At 37.0% G+C, this 25543-nt stretch overlaps 1 protein-coding gene across 1 annotated transcript in view; it reads left to right on the top strand.

Annotated features, from left to right (window-relative positions):
* Window positions 1-25543, top strand: part of LOC126248295 (proto-oncogene tyrosine-protein kinase ROS) — a 587002-nt gene that overhangs the window by 353080 nt on the left and 208379 nt on the right. Inside the window, exons 5-6 of the mRNA XM_049949160.1 lie at window positions 8043-8269; window positions 14299-14538. Coding sequence (XP_049805117.1) covers window positions 8043-8269; window positions 14299-14538 — 467 coding nt within the window. The remainder of the gene's footprint in view (window positions 1-8042; window positions 8270-14298; window positions 14539-25543) is intronic.

Below are 25543 nucleotides of genomic sequence, written 5' to 3'. Positions count from 1 at the left end.
ATAAAAATAAAACTAAAGATACCCTTATTCTAACACATAACATATTCTTGTATGTTCATCCTTCTGATTGGACATTTGAGGGACTTCGGCTGTACTCCTGCGTAATAAAATGGAACATCATTTTGATGTTATTTATTATATAGCTACCAGTTTTAGTCAGTCAGTACAACATCTTCAGGCCTTAACTGATGCTGAGGGGGTGAACTCCAATCATATGCATAATCCTGGCAGTGGCCAACATCTATGAACTGGTTTCCATAGAGTGCATCAACTACTAACTGACTGGAGAAATGTCGGTTGGCAGCTGACGGTTGCAGACACAAGATTGCTGTTACAGTAGCCTACAGAAACCAGTTCATAGATGTGGGCCACTGATAGGATTGTGTATGCGACTGGAGTTCACCCCCTCAGCGTCAGTTAAGGCCTGAAGATGGTGTCTTGAGTCACCTAAATGGGTAGCTACATAATAAATAGCATCAAAAGGATGGCTGTAGGTATTCCATTTTATTACATAACATATTCATTCACCATTAATATATTACAATTTGATACCTAGCTCATAGTACCCTAAATATTCTCTCTCTCTCTCTCTCTCTCTCTCTCTCTCTCTCTCTCTCTCTTTCACACACACACACACACACACACACACACACACACAAAATTAACTAAAAATAAAGAAAGAAACTATTATTTCATATGTTGCTATGTTGCTTCTTAAACATGTTCGCCTATGCTTTCACATGTACTCTTCTGCTTCTTGCTTTTTGCCTCTTTCTCTGGCTCTGCAGAGACTACCCAGAGGATCAACTCCACAGCACCTCTGAACTGTCACAGGTCAACTTTGTTGGCAACTGTAGCCTAACATTGACTGCTGACATAGTTTCTATCACTTGGGAGAGTCCACGGTACCTTTTGACAGCTTGCTTTGTCTCAACCTTCAGTGTGTTAGGGCTCAATAACATGCCCCACTGCCCTACTGTAGAATGCAATAAGCTCCCTTTCCATTTCACAACATCCTCCTGTTTCTCTAGTGCCTTTCTGTTTGCATTACTTGCTACCACACCTCTCTCACTATTCTTGCAAATCCACAGATCAATTCTCCATCCTTGCCTTATTTCACCTTAATCATATCAAATGGTGACAGCACTTTCCCTCCATATACCACCTTGTTTGGAGACAACCCTGTACTGATGTGGATCTTTAAACTTCTGCAGCAATGACTAATGAAAGATATATATCCTAATCATTATGGAATGAGTTCACATAGTAATTTAACATCCTTCCAATTGTCCCGTACACCTATTTTGTCCAACTATCTGACTCTATGTGGAGCAGACTAGTTCTTAATTTCTTCATATGTAACAAGTGACATAATAACTTCATCAAATCTGACGTGAAGTTTGATCTGTAACCATCATCTCTGCAACCCCAAACTTTTGTTTCCACCTATTGACCATTGCTTGTGTCACTGCAACTGCTTGTTGGTTCGGCTTAAGAATCATCTCTGCGTAGTGTGAGAAGTGATCTGTTAACATCAGCACAAAACGATTCTGCACTGGAGTTGAGTTAAATGATCTTAACATGCCCCCCCCCCTCCCCCCCAATCATTTGAGACTGCTTTGACACTTCTGGCAGTTTCTGGAATGGTACTCATTTGTGACTCAAATCTGCATGCTGTGCACACTGCACACAATTACCTACATTCTGTCCCTTTAACTTAGCCAGCACCACCACCTGCGATCCTACCATAATTACCTTACACGACAGACTGTTACACATTTTGGACTGTGGTTACATCTTGTACAGCTTGCAGTCACTGTCAGCACTGCCCTGCTCGCCATTCAACAAGGCCCTGACCCAGTGCTTGCACTACTGTTGCCTTCTGGCGTAATGCATCTACATTTCCATGTTTCTTTCCTAGCTTGTGAAGCACTCTGTAGTAAAACTCACTGAGTCTCAATGGCCACCTTGTTAGTCTGCTGGACAGGTTTTATGACCCTAACAACCATTTTAGGGCAACATGATCGGTCACTACTTTAAAGTTCTTCTCATAAAAGTAACATCAAAAACACATCATTCCATAAATGAGACTAAGCATTTCCTTCTCTGCGACCAAATAGTTTTCATGGCTCTACTAAGCTGTCTTGATGCAAAAGTCAAAGGATGTTGCTCACCATTAAACTCTTGACCTAGGACCCTTAAGTGTGATTGTATGCATTGCAAGATCCAGTTCCTCAAATGCATCATGGAATTCCTCTGTAGTTCCTCAAACACATCCTGAAATTCCTCTGTCCATACAAACTTTGCACCATTTTTCAGCAGTTGTGTAAGTGGTCACGCTATATCAGTGAACCCTCTCACAAGTTTGCTATAGTAGTTTGAGAGTCCCAAGAATGATTGTAGGTTTTTACTCATCTTTGACAAGATAAAGTCTCGTACTGCTTCCACCAGTCTTGGGCTCATTCTGACCCCTTATTTACTAATCATGTGTTCTAAGTAGCCTACTTCCTCCAACACAGAATGACCCTTATCCATACTCAACATCATATGTGCAGCCCAAAACCTCTTAAATATCTCTCTCAATCATTACATATGTTCCTCCATGTCTCTTAAGAGCACTATTATATCATCCAGGTAAATTAGATACAGCCAAGGCTTCGACCCCCTCAGTATTCTGTCCGACAAATGCTCAAACATCACAAGGGCATTCTTCAGCTGAAAAGGCATTCTCCTGTACTGATAAAGGCCCCAGGATAACGAAAAATCTTTCTTTGCTCAGTCTTGTGGAACCAGCTCCATCTGATGGTATCCAATTCTTAAATCCATGGTATAGAAATACCAGTACTGCCACAGGTCTCTGTGCTGTTGGGTATAGGGTATGCATCTGCAACAGTATTAGTATTAAAATGGCAATACTCACAGTAGAATATGTATTTCTTCGAACCATCTATAGACTTCTTTGGCACAATCACAATTCCTGCCCCCTCCCCATGCACTGTTTGCCAAACTCCAGAATCAGCTGTAATGCACACCCATTGACACATCAATCTCTTCATATTCTGTCACTAATGTAACAGCTGAATGGAGATCCTTAAGTGCTCCTGTGTGCACTCTTCTAGACATATGCGGTGACATGCCTCTTAATAAAGCATTACACATCTTCTGCCAAAACTTCATTTGCTTTATCACTCTTACCCAGCTTATACATACATATGTCCATTTTCCTTATTTGATTTGGAAGTTGTGATCCAGAAATCACACTGCATGTATGATGCACCCTCTGCTTCCCACTCAAGATGATGCCACCACTTCTGAAATCAATTTTTAGCCGATATTCGATGTGATGGGATGAATACATAGTCAGGATGTCAAATGGCTAAGGGTTGAGGCTGGGTGGCTAGCCAGTGAAGGCTCAGAGAGGAGTGATTGTCAAAATAAATAATTTATTTTCTATTTCTACAGCAGCACTATGTCAATATGGGGAGGCGACCACAACCCTGCCCCACAGAAAGAAGGCCGGCAGCAGTCCACGCCCCTCCTCATCTTGTGTAGTCCCTTCAGTCGTTAGACTGCTGGGCTGTGAATGACTGCTACAAAATCAACAGCTGCTTATGCCAGACATTAGCACAGCTGTTATGCCAGTGCTCTGCTTTTGGTCACGTACTTGGTAACATCACAAAAAACTGAGTTATGGATTAACCCCATTGACTGTGCCATGCATTACTGCTGTTCTGGGAGCTTGGGTTTACACTGTATATTTTTGATGAAGTTCATTTAGTTAAAAAACTGCTGTTGTCAGTGTGGAAAAGAGCCTTAAAACTATACTAAAGAGTGTTAAGTCATTTTTACGTGGTTTCCTTTAAATTTGCCACTAGAGGTTTGCTATAGTGTGACTTGTGCCAAATTCAAATGAAGATGGCTTATATTGTTGGAATCTGTAGGAGAACTACAGTCATCATCACTGTCAACATATTGTCATTAGAAGTACATGCACAACCATGCACTGTGGGTTTATGAACCATATTATGTAGCGAGGTAAATAAAAGTTAAACTACCCAATAATTCCACACTAGGAATAGTGTATGTTGTAGTCTGTTTGACACACCTGCTTGGGAAGCAAGTATGACAATTGTGTGCCAGGTGATGGCCTGAGAGTGGTACTCTGTACTGAAATTGCGACGATAGACCAAAACATATATTATTTCTGAAGGGAACTGGTCCCTGTTCCAACAGACAGTATATAAACAATGTGTAATAATTCCACCACTGAAATCAGGCTGGAGGATAAAATGAGAGTCACCAAAAATTTTCCCGTCACAAGAATGACTTGTATTTGTTCTGCCAGCAGTTTTAGGCATATGGACAGAACTAAAGGTCTTAAGGAAATTTACTGAATGAACAATCTCCAGATTAACCAAAAATGACAATACAGTACCATAGTCTGGAAAAGGAGGAATATGCCCCCCTTGCAAAGACATTTACTTACCCAGCATAAGCTTAGCAAACATGATTATTTCATAAGTCATATAGATGATAAAACTGTGGCCTGGGCTTCTTCACTTAATTGATTCAGGACAGAATACATACAGCTGCATTTTAAAAAGAAAAGGAGGAATACAAACAGTGGAATTAGTGTAGGCAATTACTTAGCACATAGCGGAAGTGTTGAGCAGTGAATAGGCCCATAAACAGGAACCCGAACACAGTAACTTCAAATTGTGCGCATGTGTGTGTGTGAGTGTTGAGCAGTGAATAGGCCCATAAACAGGAACCCGAACACAGTAACTTCAAATTGTGCGCATTTGTGTGTGTGTGTGTGTGTGTGTGTGTGTGTGTGTGTGTGTGTGTGTGAGTGAATGCACTGAAAAAGAGTGCAAGTTTTTGTGTATGTGCCTATCCACTGCTCAGCTACTCTGTCATCTGGCAAATTGGTTATCATTGAGCATTCTTCCATTTGTATTTCACACAGGATTTAGGATGAGGAACATAATCTGTAAACAATGACAATGCTTGAGTTTTCCCAATGTTAGTAAACACAAATTTGCAAAAATTCTGCTGTCATTTTATTGTTCCCATCCCGTCAACCATTGCTCTTGGGTTAATAGAAATAAAATTAAGGCAGTGCTAGAGAAACATTCAGGCTGGATCATACTCTATTTCTTCATATAGATAACACTATTCAGTAGACTACTATCATCAGATCTTTTATGTGGTACACAAGGGATAAACATGTTATTCACTTGGTTTGCCTTATAACAGATGTGATAAGAGCAGTCTGCTGAAATGCATTTACCTATATGAAGAAAAAAAGGCAATTCAGACAGACAATTTTGTGTAAGTGCATCACAGCTGTAGACCTCTAGAAAGACTTCTTGTCTCCCATTATTCTAGAATGGTCATGATGGGCAGTAATCAACACATTAGAAACCCACTTCGAGTACATGAAATTTTACCTCCCTTGCATTAGGCCAAAGTTGCTGTAATGTAAGTCACAAGAAGTGTACCCATTTCACTGTACATTGATACCAAAGAAAAATACAACAGTGTTAATTAGTGAGATGGGATATAATATACACTGAATTGCCAAAGAAACTGGTACAGGCATGCATATTCAAATACAGAGATATGTAAACAGGCAGAATATGGCGTTGCAGTCGGCAATGCCTGTATAAGACAAGTGTCTGGTGCAGTTGTCAGATTGGTTACTGTTGCTACAATGGCAGATTATCAAGATTTAAGTGAGTTTGAACATGGTGTTACAAGCGATGGGACACAGCATTTCCAAGGTAGCGATGAATTGGGGATTTTCCCTTACGACCATTTCACGAGTGTACCGTGAATTCGATAAAACAGCAAATCTCCAACATCGCTGAAGCCGGAAAAAGAACCTGCAAGAACAATGCAATGATGACTGAAGAGAATTGTTTAACATGTCGGAAGTGCAACCCTTCCACAAATTTCTGTAGATTCCAACGCTGGGCCATCAACAAGTATCAGCATGTGAACCATTCAATGAAACATCATCAATATGGGCTATCGGAGCTGAAGCCCCACCCATGTACCCATGATGACTGCAGAACACAAAGCTTTAGGTCTTGCCTGGGCCCGTCAACACTGATATGGGACTGTTGATGACTAGAAACATGTTGCCTTGTTGGACGAGTCATGTTTCAAATTATATCGAGTGGATGGAGCAGGTATGGAGACAACCTCATGAATCCATGGACCCTGCATGTCAGCAGGCGACTGTTCAGTCTGGTGGAGGCTCTATAATGGTATGGGACGTGTGTGTAGTTGGAGTGATATGGGACCCCTGATATGTCTGGATATGACTCTGACAGGTGATACGTACGTAAGCATCCTGTCTGATCACCTGCATCAATTCATGTCCATTGTGGATTCCAACGGAATTGAGCAATTCCAGCAGGACAATGCAACACCTCACTTATCCAGAATTGCTGCAGAGTGGCACCAGCTACACTCTTCTGAGTTTAAACACTTCCACTGGCCACCAAACTCCCCAGACATGAACGTTATTGAGCATATTTGGGATGCCTTGCAACGTGCTGTTCAGAAGAGATGTCTACCCCCTCGTACTCTTACAGATTTATGTACAGTCCTTCAGGATTCATGGTGTCAGTTCCCTCCAGCAGTACTTCAGAACTTAGTCAAGTTAATGCCACATTGTGTTGCGGCATTTGTGCATGCTCATGGGGCCCTACACGATGTTATATAGGTGTACCAGTTTCTTTGCCTCTTCAGTGTAATTTCTTAATCTAAGATAGCTAGAAGACTCAGGAGATCAGTGTTTGAATAGATGCTGTATTTCTGACTCACATAAAACTTTTGATATACCTAAGCATGGTCAATGAACAGGTATAGTACATAAGGAATGTTTGACCACATGATTATGTTTGGATTGATACATTTTTGAATATCATAACTTAGTGTGTAAATCTGACAGGAAAATGCCAATTTGGATTTGAGATCTACATTTGCCTTTCATAGGACTTGAGTGGATTCTTTATAGTGTACAGCATGTAAATGATCTTCAACTGTTGCCAGTTCTCTGTGACAATAGTCAGAATATCTGTGACAATAGCCAGTAAAGTTGTTTTCCATGAGGTATAATTATGTGAAAAATATTCCAAAAACTAGAAAATTAGCACTTTGCATAATATATGTGAGCTCAACCTGAACTTAATTATAAGCAAATTTAACTTACATGAACACCTCAAAAGCGCTCCATTTCTTTGACTATTGCATACGGAATGAATCAGTAGTCAGTCATGTAGGTCAGATGTACAGTAATATATGTTGACAGCTATGGAAAATATTGTATCCATTAGAAGGAAAGGCAGGTCCAGACTGTGGTCAACTGAGAGTTTTGTGTATGTGCAGAAATTCACTTGCAAATGCACTCGTGTGACTAGTTCTTGAGAATTGATTATCTGCTTGGGTTTTTATCGGGTCAGAATGAAAAAATAAATTGACAAAGTATAAAAAAAAAAAAACACATCTAACTGTCAGTTTGTCAGCATTTTATTCACACTCAGTAATCACACAAGAAAAACACTATATCCAGTATGAAGAGTGGCAGTGAAAACACTCCAGAGTTAAGTCTGAGTGTATATTATTCCCATACACATAAATTATATAATAGTTATCATTTATTGGCTACTATCTGTATATCATATAGGAAGGGGCTAGGTGATAAGAAGATGAAGTATTCTATATTATAAATTATATAGCAGCATGCAGAGTATAAATGCATGTACACTTTCAAATGTGCATTTTGCTCAGATGAGGATGTTGCCTGTGTCTTCTGCCTTTCAAGGCAGCCAACATGTCCATCAGCTGTACTAGTTTGTCAGAATCTGTAGTTTTCAAACAGTGCCAATTTTTCTCAAGTATGATGTACATGCAATGCCATTTTATGTTATTATGTGGTTTGTATTATATCAAAAATTATTGGAAATATTTATTGATACTTAATGCTGAATTCAGATTGTAATGTTCTTTCTTTGTGTGGTAACTTGTAGAGAATTTGGGACAATTGCCTGCTCCTGCCCTTGTGGCAGACTCACTAACTGCAACATCCCTGCGGCTTGATTGGGATGGCCCACAGCCTCCAAATGCAAGTATCTTCGTGCAGTCATTTATTGAGGGCTCTCCAGCTCTGCAGTCGTGGCACTACTGTCAAAATCAGACATGGATCTCTCCCTCTACCATCTCAGTAGAAGGCCTCACACCATACACCAAATACAGAGTGAGCTACTAAACATTTTCCAATTTTTATGTTTCCTTTCTTTGGTAGCTTCAATGCATGATAACAATACTCATAAGAAATAAGGGAAACAAATAACTGAGAAGTATTGTGTTATTTTTAAGAGTATCAGTTTGCTGGTTGCAGTTTCTTTATCTTATTTGTATGATAATGGAAAAAACCAGGACAGAATATAAAACCTGTATTAGGATAGTTCTTTACTCACTAGACTGAGAAGGGATTTAAAACAGAACATATGGATCATTCCATGTAAACTCACCTGGGCCTCTCTGCTCAACTGTCACAGATTTCATTGAAATTTTATGTGAACATTTGCACATATCCCCAATGAAAATCTGTAAAGTTAAATGTTCATCAAAGTAATACAGACCAAGATATCGTCATTTGTTTGACTCCATGCATGACTTTGCATAGAGCGAGCATGAATTTCTGTCGGCTTTGAGCTGCTATATCTTGGGCAATACTTTGTTGAAAGAATTTAATTTGGGCTATTTTGCAGAACTTAATGTTTTCTCTCAAGAATAATAATGAAAAGAATGTACAGCCAGGAAACTTTAGGCAAAATAACCTGAAAACATGTCAAAGTTTGGCTTCTTGTCTCTCATTTCATTCACGTCTAACTTTCCAGTACTGAATAAATTGAGTGCTAAGTTGAAGATTTTGTAAAAACATCAAAAATGCAGTATTTTCAACATGATTTTGCAAAAAACTACATTCTATAAAACTCTCCAAACTGGTCTCATTGAAAGACTACGGTTTCAACTGCTAACAAAGTGTATTTGATTGTCCAGTGTGGGCTAACAATGCTAGATAATTTGAATCAAAATTAGTGTGAAAATCATGCCATGAAGAAAATGTGATCTTCAGGTTCTTATATCTCATAGAGTAAATGCATTCTGAACATTAAACTTAATATGAAATGGCTTGGAAGCATGAGGATGTGGAATATAAAATTTCATTCACCCACAATTTTCGAGTAATCTACAAATTCGTCGAAAAGATGATTTTTGTTAAAAGGTGAAAAGAAGGTATATTTGACATTTTCAGTTTTCAAATACTGTCTTGTATTAATGCTTCAAGACCAGTCTCATTCAAAACAACATGTTTTAAGCCCCTACACCCCCTCCCCTCCCCCACCCCCCTAGAACAGTGGGGTTTAATTTCCAGCGTGGGCTAAGAATGTTACATAAATTGTGTCAAAACAGCCAGGAAAATGATGCTGCGAATAAAGTTTTAAGTTTGAAACTTTCCTGGTAGATTAAAACTGTGTGCCAGACTGAGACTTGAACTTGGGACCTTTGCCTTTCGCAGGCAAGTGCTCTACCAACTGAGCTACCCAAGCTTGGAAAGGCAAAGGTCCAGAGTTCGAGTCTCGGTTTTAATCTGCCAGGAAAGTTTCATATCAGCGTACACTCCGATGCAGAGTGAAAATCTCATTCAAGTTTTAAATTTGGTTTCTCATATCTCATTGTCCGTGTTTCAGTGCATGTGGGTTCTGTTTTTAAATTGGCAGATAATATCTCAGTATATTTTAGTGGGCCATGGTGATATTGTCATGACCCGTTCAAGAACATGAACTGGCAACCCCTTCGTCATAGGGGTCATACAAGACCAGACATGAGTGTGTTTCTTCATCCAGGTTTCCAAGCCTACAAAGTTATTTTTTAATTTAGCTTCCGAAGCCTTGTTCTGGTACCTGTCTTTCAAAGCCATTTGCTAAGTAGCTTATCTCTGATTATCAAATCTGTATGAATATCTCACATAGGTGTCAAGCAAAAAGTAATATCGGTTTTTATTTTAAGCTTCTTAACATTGCAGTTTACATTTTTCAAAATTTTTGAGCCACTTCCTGCCATTCATTATATGCAAGTTGATACATTTGGTCAGGATGATATTGGAGGAAAAGAATGTGTGGGAATGAGTTGTCGTTCTGGTACTCTACAAGCATCTTGTTTTTTGGACCAATAAAATGAATGAGCTGAGCATTGAGAATGAGTAAATTTTATCAGAGCATCATTTCGTTCCATTGATATGTCAATAATATTGCTATTTTACTATTCATTATCATACATTGAGGCAGTGTAACAGCCAGGTAACTATCCTGTCAACTTTAGGCTTAGCATGGCTGCTGACAACAAAATTTATTGCTGACAAAAAAATTTATTCTGTCATTAGAAACTTTTCTGATATGAATTGAGCATGGGTCAGGTGGTATAAATTGGTGATGTTCTCTCATATGGAAAACCATGCTGCTTTCTTGCCATCTTATTTCTCGAAAATTTTGGATTTCTTAGATTTCTTGTTTTGGAATATATATGTATATTTGATGCTGTGTACACTTTGCCACAAAAGTGGAACAGATCTTCTGGTGTCAATATTTGATTCGTTGGGGCCTTTGTAGGCTTGTGTTGAGTAGCCAATTGCTTGGTTGTGCCACCAATCCTATCACACAGAAATTTCTTTGACTGGTACTAAAAGTGTTACCTTCCATATCGACACTGAAACTGTTTTTGTTGCTACACAGATTAACAAAATTCTTATAATTTTTACAGTGTGCAGCTGAGTTGCAACTGAAATAATATATTTTAGTGATCTTTGTTTGAGTTGACAAAAAATTGTTCAATTTTCAAATAAACACATGTACAGTTACTGTATCATGTTGTAAGTAATCTGAAATAATGTAACAATGAACACTTCACAACATTCCCTTGTTGACATAATAACCTACAAAAGGATGTAATGTAGCTTGTGAATTTTCACAAAGAAACCCCTGAGCAGTGTCTTGAACAACAAACTAATAATTTTTAATAAGTCTTTGGAACCTAAATTAAAAGACCACATCACAGGCTTTGGAACCTGAATAAAGAAACCCACCTGCTGCTAGTACTGCATGACACTTTGGGGATGGGGTTTATCACCATGGACCACCACAATATTGTGAGATATTACGCGTCAGTTTAAAAACAGAAACCATATGCAATGAAATGCAGATAACATGCTGGTGCAATGTAGCCTGTTGCTGTGGTACATTCCCAAAATTTGTCCATCATTATCTGGTACTGTTAGCATACATTGGAAAACAGAAAGTGATTGTATAGGTACTTGAAAACATGGTCTTTCCAGTTGTGATCAGTTTGGAATCAGTTACAGAAAACAAATTTTCTAAAAGCACCCTAAAAGTAATCTATTTTTGTAATTTTTATGGAAATCAAAAATGAACTGATTTTGTAGAAGTGTGGAAAGCAGTACATGAATAATATTTTAATTGGAAAACCTTACACTGCTAAGTTGTTGTTCCAAAATTTCATGTTTATCATGTATTTAATCAAGGAGATGTAAGAAGCCAAAGTTAAAAACTTTATGCACAGTGCAATTTTTCCAGCTACTTTGTCACAATGTATGTAACATTGTTAGCCCATGTTAGAAATTAAACCCACTGTTCCAGGGGAGAGGTGGTGGGCTCAAAACATGTTATTTAAAATAAAACTGGTTTTGCAGCAGTAAAATAAAATGGTTTTTGTAAAAGACATGTCAAATACATCCTATTGTGTATTAAGTTTAATGCTTATTTTAGTCTACAAGATATATGAATCCGAAGTTTACATTTTTTGGGTGCCCTTTTAGCGTTCAACTATGATTCAAATTATCTAGCATTGTTAGCCCCCATTGATTAATCAAATGAACTTTGTTTTGTGGTTAAAACCAAGGTCTTTCTAATGAGTGCAGTTTGGACAGTTTTACAGAACATAGTTTCTTGCAAAATCAGGTTGAAAATACCTCATTGTTGATGTTTTTACAAAATCTTCAAATTTGCACTCAATTTATTCAGTGTAGGAATGTGATATGTAAATGAAACTTTGTATTTGAGGACCTTGTATTGTTAGGTCACTACATGACAAGTTTAATGTCCATCATACCTTTAGTCCCTGAGATATAAGAATCTAAATTTTGACATTTTTTTGGGTGCCAACATTTTTGGGAGATTTTGCCTAAAATCTTCTGGCTGAATATCACTTGTAAAATTCTTTTCATTATTATTCTTAAGAGAATGCATTAAGTTGTACAAGATGGTGAAATTTCATTTCTTTCAGCAGAATAGTGCCCAATATATAACAGATGAGTTGCCAGAAATTCACGTTCACTCTGCAGAAAGATACACATATTCAAACAAATGACTATCTCAGCCAGTATTGCTTTAATGAATGTTTAACTTTAACAATGTGTTTGGGGACATGTGAGAATGTGCACATAAAATTTCATTGCAATCCTTGATGGTCGAACAGGAAAATGTTCTGAAATTAGTGATTTGACATGGAATAATCTGCATGTATGTGTAAAGGATGTTTACTAGCGGGGCTGTTTGGCAAAGTCCTCATTTAGAAAGTCACCTCTCTCTTCTCTCTCTCTCTCTCTCTCTCTCTCTCTCTCTCTCTTTCTCTCTCTCTCTCTCTCTCTGTGTGTGTGTGTGTGTGTGTGTGTGTGTGTGTGTGTGTGTGCATGCCAGCCTGCCTGTGTGCTTTTTGAAGAAGGACCAAGAAATAAAGCTAGGTGATGGTTGTCCTTTCATACAGTGTGTTAACTGTAAGTTGGCAGATTTCAGAAGGGGGGAGTGGATAGTGAGGAGTGGAGAAAGCAAGCTTGGCCCCCATTTAGACCACCATGGGATGAGGAGCCATGTGGGGTGAACAAGCCACACCTGCCCCCTGCATTGCTGGCACCATAAACTGCACTTCATGCTTCCATGAATACAGAAGTTATGCATGGATGTAAAAAAGTCATTTAAGTGTTTTTCATAAACAAAAATGAAATCTAATAATTTTTTCATAATGTGGGGCCACAGTCATAATATATTTCTTTAAAGTCAGTACTGCCATTAAACTGTTGTGTATTTACAGTGTTACATTTACACTTACACAATTATGATTTCGGCTTCGAAGTGCCATTATCTGTTTGCCATCATAGGCAATTTATAACACTTAAAACACTTAATACTGGCACTTTGAAGCCGAAATCATGATTGTGTAAGTGTAAATGTAACACTGTAAATAAACAACAGTCTAGTGGCAGTATTGACTTTAAAGAAAAAAAATTGACATGTTTAATAAAAATCATAACTGCAGGAGTTACATACCCATACTGCAAGGAAAGGAAACAGTATGAAATACAGTGAAGTACAACAAAGTAACACAGCATATAATTGTGGCTACCTTACACAATACTGTCAGCTACCTAATGTTGTCTGCAGCCAAAAACAAATTACTATTGGTCAAAGCCTTTTGACTTCTACCATTTCAGGGGTAGGGAGTGGGTCAACCAATTTAAAGTTAGCACATTGTATGTGCCTGTCTACTACTCCATGTCTCCTCAGTTTGAGAACTACTGGTATATTTTTTTTAAATTTATTTATTGTGTACTGTGATGAAGCTGATAATCGTCGGTTACTTATGTTGCAATAGAGAAACATATTTTATGAATTATTGTGACAATTACTGTAAATGGTTTTTGTTAATCAGAAGTAATTTAGTACTATTAATATCTGAATAATGTTATAAATTAGTTTGTGCATAAGCTTTCAGTTATTTACAAGACTTCCTATGATAAGTTTATAAAGTTGAAAAATTATAATACACCTTTAATAAAACTGGCAGAAGTAGAAAACCAGAACTGTAACAAGCTTAATAAATGTATTTGGAAGCTGTCAACCTATGTCCTTCGATAATTTGGTTTCACTTTGCCTATCTCTTTCCTGTTGATGAGTAGCGCCAAATTCTTTGTCAGTGGTTCCTAATATCAGACATTTAAACTTGATTTATTACAACATCAAGTTCCAATGACTTTTTTCAAGAATTATGAGATTGTACCTCTCAGTTAATATTGTTATATGATTGTAACATAATTAAATTGAAAGTAATTTCAAAATAATTTAACAAAGAAATTACAAATTCTGTGCATGTTCTGTATTGCTTGAGTTGAAGTGGAAGTAACATAATTTTTTAAATTTTTTGTTACAGTTTCGGATTGCACTTCTTCTATCACCTCACTTTAGTGAGCCAGTGACATCAGAACCAAGTGTGGTCATCAGTACACTCCCAGCTGGTGTACCATCATCACCACCACAAATTGTGAGAGCAACAGCTGTTGACAGTAGCCGCATCTCTGTGTCATGGCAGCCCGGTCCCTTTCCCAATGGACCTGTCTTGTCTTATGTGTTACATATCAGCGAAGTGCTAGGGGGCTATTCTGCCCTCAAGGTGAGGTGAAGAGGACCACAAAAGCATGCACACAAGATCTCCTGCACGACAGCGTTTCTTCACTGTTTGAGAAGAATAAACTTTTCTGGCACATTTCCAATCTATTACTTCCACTAACTCTAATCTCTCCTGCAGCCATGGGACTGAGAGAAAAATTGTGTTACTAAAGTATCAAGGATTAATTGAAAAATGCTGGACGTAGAATTACCTTGTGTGAGAGCATTCCTAAGCTATGTGAAACAGATTATAAGTAACCTGGAAGAGCAGCAGTGATTAGTGACTTAATCATGCAACAGATGGTTTAGAAAATGTATTGTGGCCATATGCCAATAGTAATTAGGGGAGAATGTTTTGTCATACTCATGAGAATTGATATCATAGGGGTACAGACCATTGAAGACAATGAGATATCAAGCTGGAGAAGTGTTTCAAACTGCAGTCTAATGGGAAAAAGAATTGAAGTAGAAATGGAAAGAGAAATGTGAGGAAAGCAGTGATCTGTAAATGTAATGTCATTAACATGCATGAAGGGAATGTGGGGCCAAAGTTAAGCAGAAAAATTTCACCTTCTTCAAGCAGATTATTAATATTCGAAATGTTTTAGAAGTTTCTCAAGAAAAAGTGATTTACACGAGATATCTGTATGGTGAAAAAGTGGCAATTGGGTCTCAAAAGTCATCCACATAAGTACTAAATGGAATCCATTAAATTTTGGTTATGTGGTAAATCACACAAATGTAAAGGCTGTAAATTCAACTGAATACTTAGAGATTACAGTTACAAATAACGTAAATGGGAGTGATCACATAAATAATGTTGTGGAGAAAGCAAACCAAGGACCCGCATCAGATAGGAATCACAGAGGACATAAAAAAAGTTCAAAGAAAGGCAACTCATTTTCTATTATTGCAAAATAAGGGAAAGAATTCCGCAGATATGATACATGAGCTGGAGTGGGAATCATTGAAACAATGGCGATTTTCGTTGCAGCAAGATCTTCTCATGAAATTTCAATGACCAACTTTCCCCTCTGAGTATAAAAATACTTTTCTAGCAGCCACCAATGTAGGGAGAAATTATCATCATAATAAAATAAGAGAAATCAGAGCTCGCAAGGAAAGATCTAAGTGTTCATTTTTCCCACACGCTGTTCGAGAGTGGAACGGTAGAGAGATAGCTTGAAGGTGGTTCGATGAAACTACTCCTAGACACTTAATTGTGAATTCAATTTTAAGAATGCACCATTGGAAAATATTATTTAATTGTGTGCAATATTTATAAGCTGTAACAGTTACCTATTTCTTTGAGACAGACAAGAACCAGCTTCTGAAACAGTAATAACTGGGGCAATGCTCTCTCTCTCTCTCTCTCTCTCTCTCTCTCTCTCTCTCTCTCTCTGATGATGTGACTTACCAAATGAAAGTGCTGGCAGGTCGACAGACACACAAAGAAACACAAACATACACACAATATATATATATATATATATATATATATATATATATATATATATATATATATATATAAAAAAAAACAAAGATGATGTGACTTACCAAATGAAAGTCCTGTCAGGTCGACAGACACACAAACAAACACAAACATACACACAAAATTCAAGCTTTCGCAACAAACTGTTGCCTCATCAGGAAAGAGGGAAGGAGAGGGAAAGACGAAAGGATGTGGGTTTTAAGGGAGAGGGTAAGGAGTCATTCCAATCCCGGGAGTGGAAAGACTTACCTTAGGGGGAAAAAAGGATGGGTATACACTCGCACACACACACATATCCATCCACACATATACAGACACAAGCAGACACATTTAAAGACCAATGTGTATATATATATATATATATATATATATATATATATATATATATATATATCCCATCTTTGTCTCACACACACACAAATTATGGGGCCACTCATATTAGTAAAACCATTGAATAAAAAGGCATTATTAGAGATTTGTGGGTGCTGACATGTATTTTGTAGGGTATGACTGGATGAAAAATGAATCTTTTTGGTGAAATAGGAAGAACTCTTCTCATTTTGGTTTCATAAATTTAACAAACCTGATTTAATTTTTTTTATGTAGTCTATTCATCTGTAAAAAGAAATAAAATAGACAGTAGGAATAATGGGTATAATGTGTAGTTTCTATAGTGAAGGGAGGAACATCCCACCATCTCGGCATCAGATTATGAAAGATAAATGGTACAGAAAAGGAATCAGAAATAACAGTTAACTGATTGCCAAGGTTCCAAATTGAAGGTAGTAAAAATGAACTGCCAAAAATTGATAGGTCAAAAATAAATGTTGAACTTACCTTAAGGGTGCCACAAGATGCAAATGGAAAAAAATAGCAAATGTAGTGAAAAACAGAAAGATATTAAAAGGATATGGGTGTGGGAAATGCATAAAAAATAAAGAAAGAAGGAACACATAAAAAAAGAAGACATGTTATCATATAGCAGCTAAGAGAGAATACAGATTGTAAATACAAAAGGGGAAGAAGAAAGACTGTTGGAGGTTGAAGAAGTTCAGAGGGAATAAAAAGGCAGGTGGGTGGTACAAGGAGTAAAACTGCAGATGGATGGTAAGAATTGAGTTTTGGGGTCTACCTCTAATATCTGGAGTTCAGAAGTTCCAATGTAAAAGATTCAGTCTATGTTGTTCAATTGATGAAATAGATACTTGAATCCCTACCCGCTCTATAAAAGGATTTTAAATGTTCCAGGTGTAGAAAGGGCACATTTGTCATTACTGAGAGCTTGTCCTTATAAGAAACTGGAAGTACTTACAAATCAATTGGAGGATCATGTGTTCTTCTTGCTCACATGTTTTCATCTGTCAGATTATGTTTATTTTTCTAGTAATGAAGATGAATTGTGTGGTATTGGCAGGGTACTTAAGGTAGTTTAACAGTGGGACCACTCATATGAGTAAAGGAATTGGATAAAAAGGCATTATTAGGCATTTTTGGGTTGTGGCAAGTGGTTTGCAGGGCATGGCTGGATGGAAAATGGATATTTTTGGAGAAATAGGGAGAATTCTTCTCATTTTGGCTTCAGGAGATGACTAAAGGGGTTCCGACCTTAACAAAAACAGCTATCAATATATTATACTCTGGGATGCTCATATGTATTGTATAGCTTGGGTTTAGCCATTCTGATTTGAGGAATATACTCACAGAACAGTTCTCTTGGATAGTTCCAGAACTCCAGAGTATTCATGAAGTTGCTGGTGTACTTATGGAGAAGGCCAGAATCATAATAGATATGTCTCCTCTGTTATTTTTATGCATTTAGAGTTAGCTCTCATATTTGACATAAGGGTTTTTCATTCTCATTATTTATACTTCAGAATGTTACTCTTTTCTGCTAGATCATTGTTACTTCCAATATGATTCCATGTTCTCCCTTCATCCAGAACTCAAATTAACTTTCATACTACAGTAACTGTCAGTGCACAAAAATGCAGATCTACTGCTCGATTTTCTGCGAGAGAATACTTGAGGGACCATCAATTTGGTGGTAGTGAGTGGCAGTTTGGAAAGTTATTCCTAGCTTCAAGATGGTGTTCAAGATTTCAGAGTCTAAAGAAACAAAATGTGTAGTAATGCTGTAGGTAATCAAACATTGAGATGATAAGGATTGCAACCAGTGAGCTACAGTATTTTACTTCCTTTCCTGAGATAGACTCTTGTGGAAGGCATTGACAAGGAAGACAGTGTGAGATGCTTGCATTTTTTTAAAGTCATGTGGCATCTGGAAATAGTGTGAATGAGGAAAAACATTGTTTTGTGGGTAGTGGAGGAATGTAGGTATTATCAAACTTGTGGTAGAAGTTCTTGGATTTTGCAGTGGAAGTACCACCTGTGGTGGTTATCCTCAGATCTGTTGTGGATTGAACTGCTTCCTCTTGCCAAGCATGACATGACCCTCTACTCTTCGTGTTGCCATTTGGAACCTGAAACAGTGTTAGATTGTAGCCACATGAGAAAAAATATTATTTCACTCTTTAGGTGAAACAGAACTTATCATATATGTACATCTTACGAATTTTCCTATTTTACTGATGTTTTGTTCTTGTGACAAAGAAGCTTTTTAAAAGTTTCGAAGGCAAGAGATTTAACTGTTTCTTTTAGCAAATATATCTTTCAGCACTGCACCGGTAGTTCCTGTTTCAGTAGCTTTTAAGTAAATAGCTGTCTTCAAATAATGTTAGCATTTGTCAGATGTTTTCACCAAGTGATTTCATATTTTTTACATAAAAAGCTGAGTAAGCTTGTTAACTTCAATTAAGCTGTTTGGTATATTTGTTATGCAGGCTGGGAAGGGGATAGAGAATTTTTAACTTATTCTCTTAACGTATGATTTATTGTAACATTCTCGTCTAATAACTGCTCTTATTGTTATTATAGTCTTTATTTGTTTAACCAGTGCACCATGCCAACTTCCTTCACTATGATTATGGTCCCTCATTACTCCCTTTTCTTTTTTAAAAAAATTACTGCTTTTGATTGAGTTAATAGTTTAATTTGAATGGAGGTAAACTGAAATAAATGAATTACATAAAATACTAACAAAGAGATAGAGGGGCTGGCCAGTACTTACCTCAGCTCAGTACAGCCGATAGATACACAAAAAACAGAACCTAAAATTTATGTTCCTAGCTTTCGGAACTTTGTTCCTTCATCAGGAAGGAGAGAGGGGAAAGAAAGGGAAGAAGAGAAAGTGGATTCAGTTACTCACAACCCAGGTTATGAAGCAACAGGGAAAGGAAAACAGGGAGGGTAGCAAGAATGGAGGCATGGTTGTCAGAGGGAAGCCAAAGATCTTTGGTCTATATTTTATAATGATCTCATATGTCAACTGAATTGATTATTCAACCAGAATGACACATAAAACGGATGCCATTCCTCCTACATGCTGCACAGTAACAGCCTATACTTGGTGACAATGACTTGTAGTATAACAAGCACTTCACATCAAAGACAACATATTCTAGATGAAATCAGGGAAATGAGTTTGAAAGCAGACAACATGCATTGTGTCACTATTTCAAAATTGTGCTATAGTTCCTGAATTTCCTTATCACACTTTTAATAAAGTGCTTGGTTTTAATGAGAACAGCACGTACAACAAAATACAGAAAAGTAGAGTATTTTTGAGTTCTTACTTTTATATCTTATTTTATTGAGTAGTCCTAGATTTTAGATGTGAGAGAGAACATCATGCTTCATTGGTGTAAAAATTGTGTGTGGAAAGCAAGTGGGGTCTGTTGCTGTTGAATATTTGTAGTTTCCAAAGGACAAGTAAATGATGAAACTATGAAGATAATCCACTGAAGAGAGGAAATAAACCGACTTAGTTAGCCTCTTCTTGGGATGCAGAAAAGTTTTGAAAAAGACTCCATGATAATAACAGTAAGATGCAGTTGCCAACACAGCAGCATTGTATTGGAGAAAAGCAAGAAGAAGAAAAATATATGCAGAAAGAGTACTGTTGTAAGGACTGGGAGAAGCTTGTTTATGTGAATGAGTTGAGAAAATATTGTTGATTAGATATTCATGTGATAGATTACTGCTGACGATATATAACAGGTATTGAGTGGCAGACTGTCACTAGAAAAGAACAGTTAGAGCTAATCTATAAGAAAAAGTTCTTTAGAGAGCTAATAACACACACACACACACACACACACACACACACACACACACACACACACACACACGAAGAACAGTCACTGTTGTTTCCTGTCACTGTAGCTTGACTGGGTCAAGTAGTGCACCTAAAACCTGCCACAAAGGGACATTCTCTCACTATTTGGTATCACTCATCACTGGAACAACTGAACCACTCATTCACATCAGGGCTTTGACTACCTCTCCCTATGTGCTGCAATGACAAATATAGTTTCCTTCGTAAGTGGAAGTAAACTGATAATTTTAAAACTAGGGCAGCCACAGCTGAAGTAATTATACATGCTTCATTGAACAATTTGTACAGCATAACAGGTGTTTACATATGGGTGTTAAAACTATTAAAATATTGAACTGAATAAAAAGTACAATAGTCCACTGTAGATGTATTTATTTAAGTCCATTAGGGACTCAGACAACCAGTTTCACAGATTTTAAGTAGCATCTTCTGGTGTATATAATGCTATGTCCTATGTTATTGTGATTTATTATAGAATGCCACAGAGTAACATCTGGCACAGCTAGGCAAAGATACAAACTATCATCAGTGATGAATATCCAGTCTGTATTAAAATCATGAACAATTATCACTTTAATAATTAAAATGTGTTCCTGTGGGCATATGTCAAGCAACAGACGATGCCTCTCATAAATGTTATCCAGAAAAATATTGGGTCTGGAAGCCAACATGCTTTTGATACTCATAACTTGTGTTATCAGCTGCTATGACAAATATATTTAAGAGTGTCAGCTTCCTGAACCAATATTTTACTGGATAACATTTATGAGGAGCATTGTCTGTTGCTTGACATAAGGCTCTGAGCACTATGGGACTTAACTTCTGAGGTCATCAGTCCATAAGCCCTCAGGAGCATTTTTTAATCAGTAAAGTCATGACAATTTTTGATTTTAGCACAGGCTGGACATTCATCATTGATGATGGTTTTTACCAGTGGAAGAAGTCTGAGAACTGTGCCTAGCCATGCCAGCTGTTACACTGTGGCATTCTGTAATAACTCCCTATACCTCATGACATAGCATTATATACACCAGAAGATGCAACTTAAAAGTTGCAAAACTGGTTTGTGAGTCTCTATTCAACTTAAATAAATATAACTACAGTGGACTGGATTTTTGGAGGAAGAAATGAGGTGGAAACAGAGCTAAAGTACTATGAACAAGTAAAGAAAATAAATATTATGCAGACATCATTAGGGCTAACCTTCAAACATGAAAATAAACAGATTATGTCTGCTGCAACCTTTCTCCACAATGCATGAACAGTGGTGATTTGCTTTAATGAGTATGAAGGCTCTTTCACCCACCCACCCACACACACACAAACACAAACACACCTGCTGTACCACCTCTGTTACCTGCCTCCTGAACCATGAATCACATCCCTGTGGAAGACCTATTCATTTTTTGTGTGTGTTTCTGATAATGTTCGATTCACAATAATACATAAAATGAGGCTTATTCTGCAACATTCATAATCTGCTTTTATGTAATGGAATGATTAACATAAAAACTTTGCTTAAATTACTGCTTGTTCTAAAAATTTACAAATTTAACTCTACTAATTTGATTCCTTGCCATTTACATGGAATGTAACTATATTTGTGAAGCACCAATGAAAGTTGTGGTGTTCTCAAGAATTAACGTTGCTGAAAACTTGTACATACAATGTGTTGTTGGTACTGTAATCATATGTTATTATGCACTCCAAAGAGTGGAGTCACATAAGGAAAAAATTGGTTTACCTTGATGTTTAGTGTACTCCTCACATCTGATTGAATGTAGGCTAGGATTGGTAAAGAGGAAATAAATTAAAAAAAAGACAGCAGCTTATTTATGTTGATTAGAATATGTGTAATTGAGTTTCATTATAATCCAATGATGGTATTTCATGGTTTTTATGTTTGTGAGAGATAACAGGGGGAGTAATAAATAAATACAGATGTTGAAGACTAACTAGAGGATTTAATTTGTAGGTGTGTCACCAATTGCTTTTAGCCATGTGTGGTGTAGCAAAAAGTGCAGCAAGGCTGTATCAAAGGGTATTTATTGTGCATACAACTATGTGTTCATTATAAAACAGGAAAACTTCAGAAATGAAATATTTAAAAAATTGCATATTAATAATAATATAAAATGAAGCATAAAGTTAGGAACTATGGGAAATACTTGACTGGAAATTCCCATGTCAACATATCAACTAAGTGAACTGCCATAGAAAATTAGTATGTTATTTCCAAACCAACATATTAAAAAAAATTACAAAATTATCAGACATGTGATCAAATCCGACAGTTAATTCAGGGAATGGCTTCAAAATCTATGAGGCATCAAAGCGCTTTGCAGTTCTTCCTACTGTACATGTGTGAAATGATAAACTGGGAGAGTGTGGAACACATGTGCTTTTTGTCATATCCTTTTTCTAAAATTTGAACGTGTTGAGAATATAGACACAGTGGGACTCAATCACACTGACTGTGCTGCAGAATTCGTAAACACATTCTCAGTTCAAATATAATACATTTCCTTGAGACAGAAAACCTTCTGTCCACAAATCAGCATGTCTTAGAAAGCATTACTTGTGTGAAATTCAACTGGCTCTTTCCTCACACAGTACTACTTGGTTGAAGGGCAACTGATGGATTCCATATTCCTAGATTTCCAAAACGTTATTGATTCAGTGTCCCACAGCAGACTGTTAATGAAGGTGCAAGCATATGAGATAGATAAAGCAAGTGACAACCATTTGTTCATTGCTGACATTAGAGTTGCACTCTACCAAAACTAGTTCATCTACCAAAACTATAGTTTGGTAGCTTTGGTACAGTACATATGTGATATAGTAAATGGTAGTATTATCAATAGTTTTGGTAGCATTGGTAGAGAATGAAACATAAACAAATGTGTGAAAAGAAAGTGGAAGCCGATGAATTTTCTTTGTTGTTTATTTCTTTTGCACATAATTAGAACTGCACATCATTGAGTGTTAGTCCATTGTGTATTTTATATCCTTGCAAAATATCAGTTGCATTTTACAAGTAATAAAAATTAGTAGATCATGTAACTTTTGCATCTTTAGGTAATCAAGGCAGTTACTTTTGCTGCAAGTACAGTTTACATCCACAAACGTAAAAAGCTATATAATTATTGTTGTTATTTTGTCCTCAATAGAACAGCAAGCCTAGAGTTTCCTGTTATTGTTGATAAGTACAGAAATTGTTTATGAATAACAGAAACATGTTTTATATTTTTTCATGGGAGTACTGAAGTGGTGTTTTTTCTTTTTTATCTGTTTTGTTTTTCAGAAAATTGCATTTTCTAGTGCTATATGATAAGCCTGTATTTTTTATTTTTACCAGAACAACACTCTGTTTCATGTTAGAAATCAACAATTTTTTAATAAAACCTGATTCAAACATTAACAGTTTCAGTTTTGCTATAAATACCATTATTTTTAATTAACAGGCAGGAGGATAGCTATGTAGAACAAAAATGTTCCATAGGTTACACATGCATATACAGTTTCTAGATAGTTCAAAGCTTCTGTTGATGCTTCACCATTTCCGGTTTCTAGGGGAATCTAGTAAGACACTGATTGCATATGCAGATAAAGTGATCAAACTGAGGGAACACCTGATTAGTATGCAACAAACCTAACATACAGGTAATGCAGTTATGACCTTAACTGATGAAAGGTACTTGCAAAACTACCACAGTCTACACCTACTTATGTTAGTGTATGGTATCCCATGGTAGTTTAAACTCTAGCTAAGGTACTTGGGTACTGTAATTTCCAAAAAAGATGTTGATTATAATGTTTTTGTAGCATCTTTACGGGGATTGTGCTCAAGTATGCAAGATCAGTGACAAGTAGGGTTCACAGAGAACATTGAACATTTACAAAGGAGCAATGTGAATGCTGGTAGACCTGTATGATTCACAACAGGGTGTCATGGAAATACAGAAAAATTTTGACTGACAGATATTATAACAAGATCTAATAATAACTTGTGAAAACTTTGTCAGAAAACCCAAGAACCAATTTTTAAATTGGACTTTGCTAATGTCCTTCAGCCCCCCCCCCCCCCCCATATATGACTATAGTAGGGATCAAAATATAAAATTAGGTCACTAAGGGTAAAATGGGAAATCATCCTTCTGACCATCTATCTGTTTTGATGCTGCACAATAAAAAATATTAAAACATCCTGTTGCTGCAGAAGTTGCCTTCTTATTGTACAGTCTAATACCCCGTTCAGAAAAGTTAAAAAAGTAAGACATGCAACAAGGTTTGAAGTCATGCATACTGTGAAAAACATATGGGTTACCAAAATCGGTGAGGCATGTGTTTTGTGAACATTAATCAATAATTGAATTATGAAAGAAACATGGCATTTCACATAATGATGTTAATTCAAAATTTCTGTAATCCACAAAACACCTTTATAACAATGAAAACAATCAATTATTGATAAAATTAATTGGATAGATAAAAATATACTCACCAAGTGCAGCAATACACTCACGTAAAAGTCTGTTATGATTGGCAAGCTTTCGGAGCCAGTGGCTCCTTCAGGCAGAAGGGTTGAAGGGGAAGGAAGAGGGTGAAGGAAAAGAAAGGATTGGAGAGGTCTAGCAAAAGGGGTAGAATTTGGAAAAGCCACCCAGAACTGCAAGAGAGAGGAGGCTTACCGCATGGTATGCGGAAGAAAGACATTGTCGGGGACTGCATTGGATGAGATTTGAAAACCTGAGAGCTTAAAGGTGGAAGATAGGGTAATATGCAAGACAGAAATTACTACTAAAACATCATGAATGAGTTGATAAGAGTGAGAAGCTAAGTGCATTGTACATAACAGAGGTGGGAGGGGGCAGTGAAAAACATACAGGAAAGACAATGAAAGATGTAGAACACTAAAACGGAGTGAAGCAAAGAGTAGTTACAGTGAAGAAAAGCTGAGACGGAAGAAATTAATGTAAATTAAGGCCAGGGGGGTGGCTAGAACAAGGACATGTTGTAGTGCTAGTTCCCTTGCGGAGTTCTGAGAAACTGGTGTCTGGGGGAAGAATCCAGATGGCGCGCATTGTGAAACAGGTGTTGAGGTCACGAATGTCATGTTGAAGAGCATGCTCTGCAACAAGATATTGCAAGTTGCCAGTATATACCCTCTGCCTGTGCCCATTTATCCTAATTGATAAGTTGGTGGTAGTCATGCTGATGTAGAAGGCTGAACAGTGTTCACATAATAGCTAGTATATAACATGTTGTTTTGCAGGTGGCATA

Source organism: Schistocerca nitens, chromosome 3 (assembly GCF_023898315.1).
Source record: "Schistocerca nitens isolate TAMUIC-IGC-003100 chromosome 3, iqSchNite1.1, whole genome shotgun sequence".
Lineage (NCBI taxonomy): Eukaryota > Metazoa > Arthropoda > Insecta > Orthoptera > Acrididae > Schistocerca > Schistocerca nitens.
The sequence above is the reverse complement of the archived record's forward strand: the minus strand, read 5'-3'. Positions and strand labels throughout refer to the sequence as shown.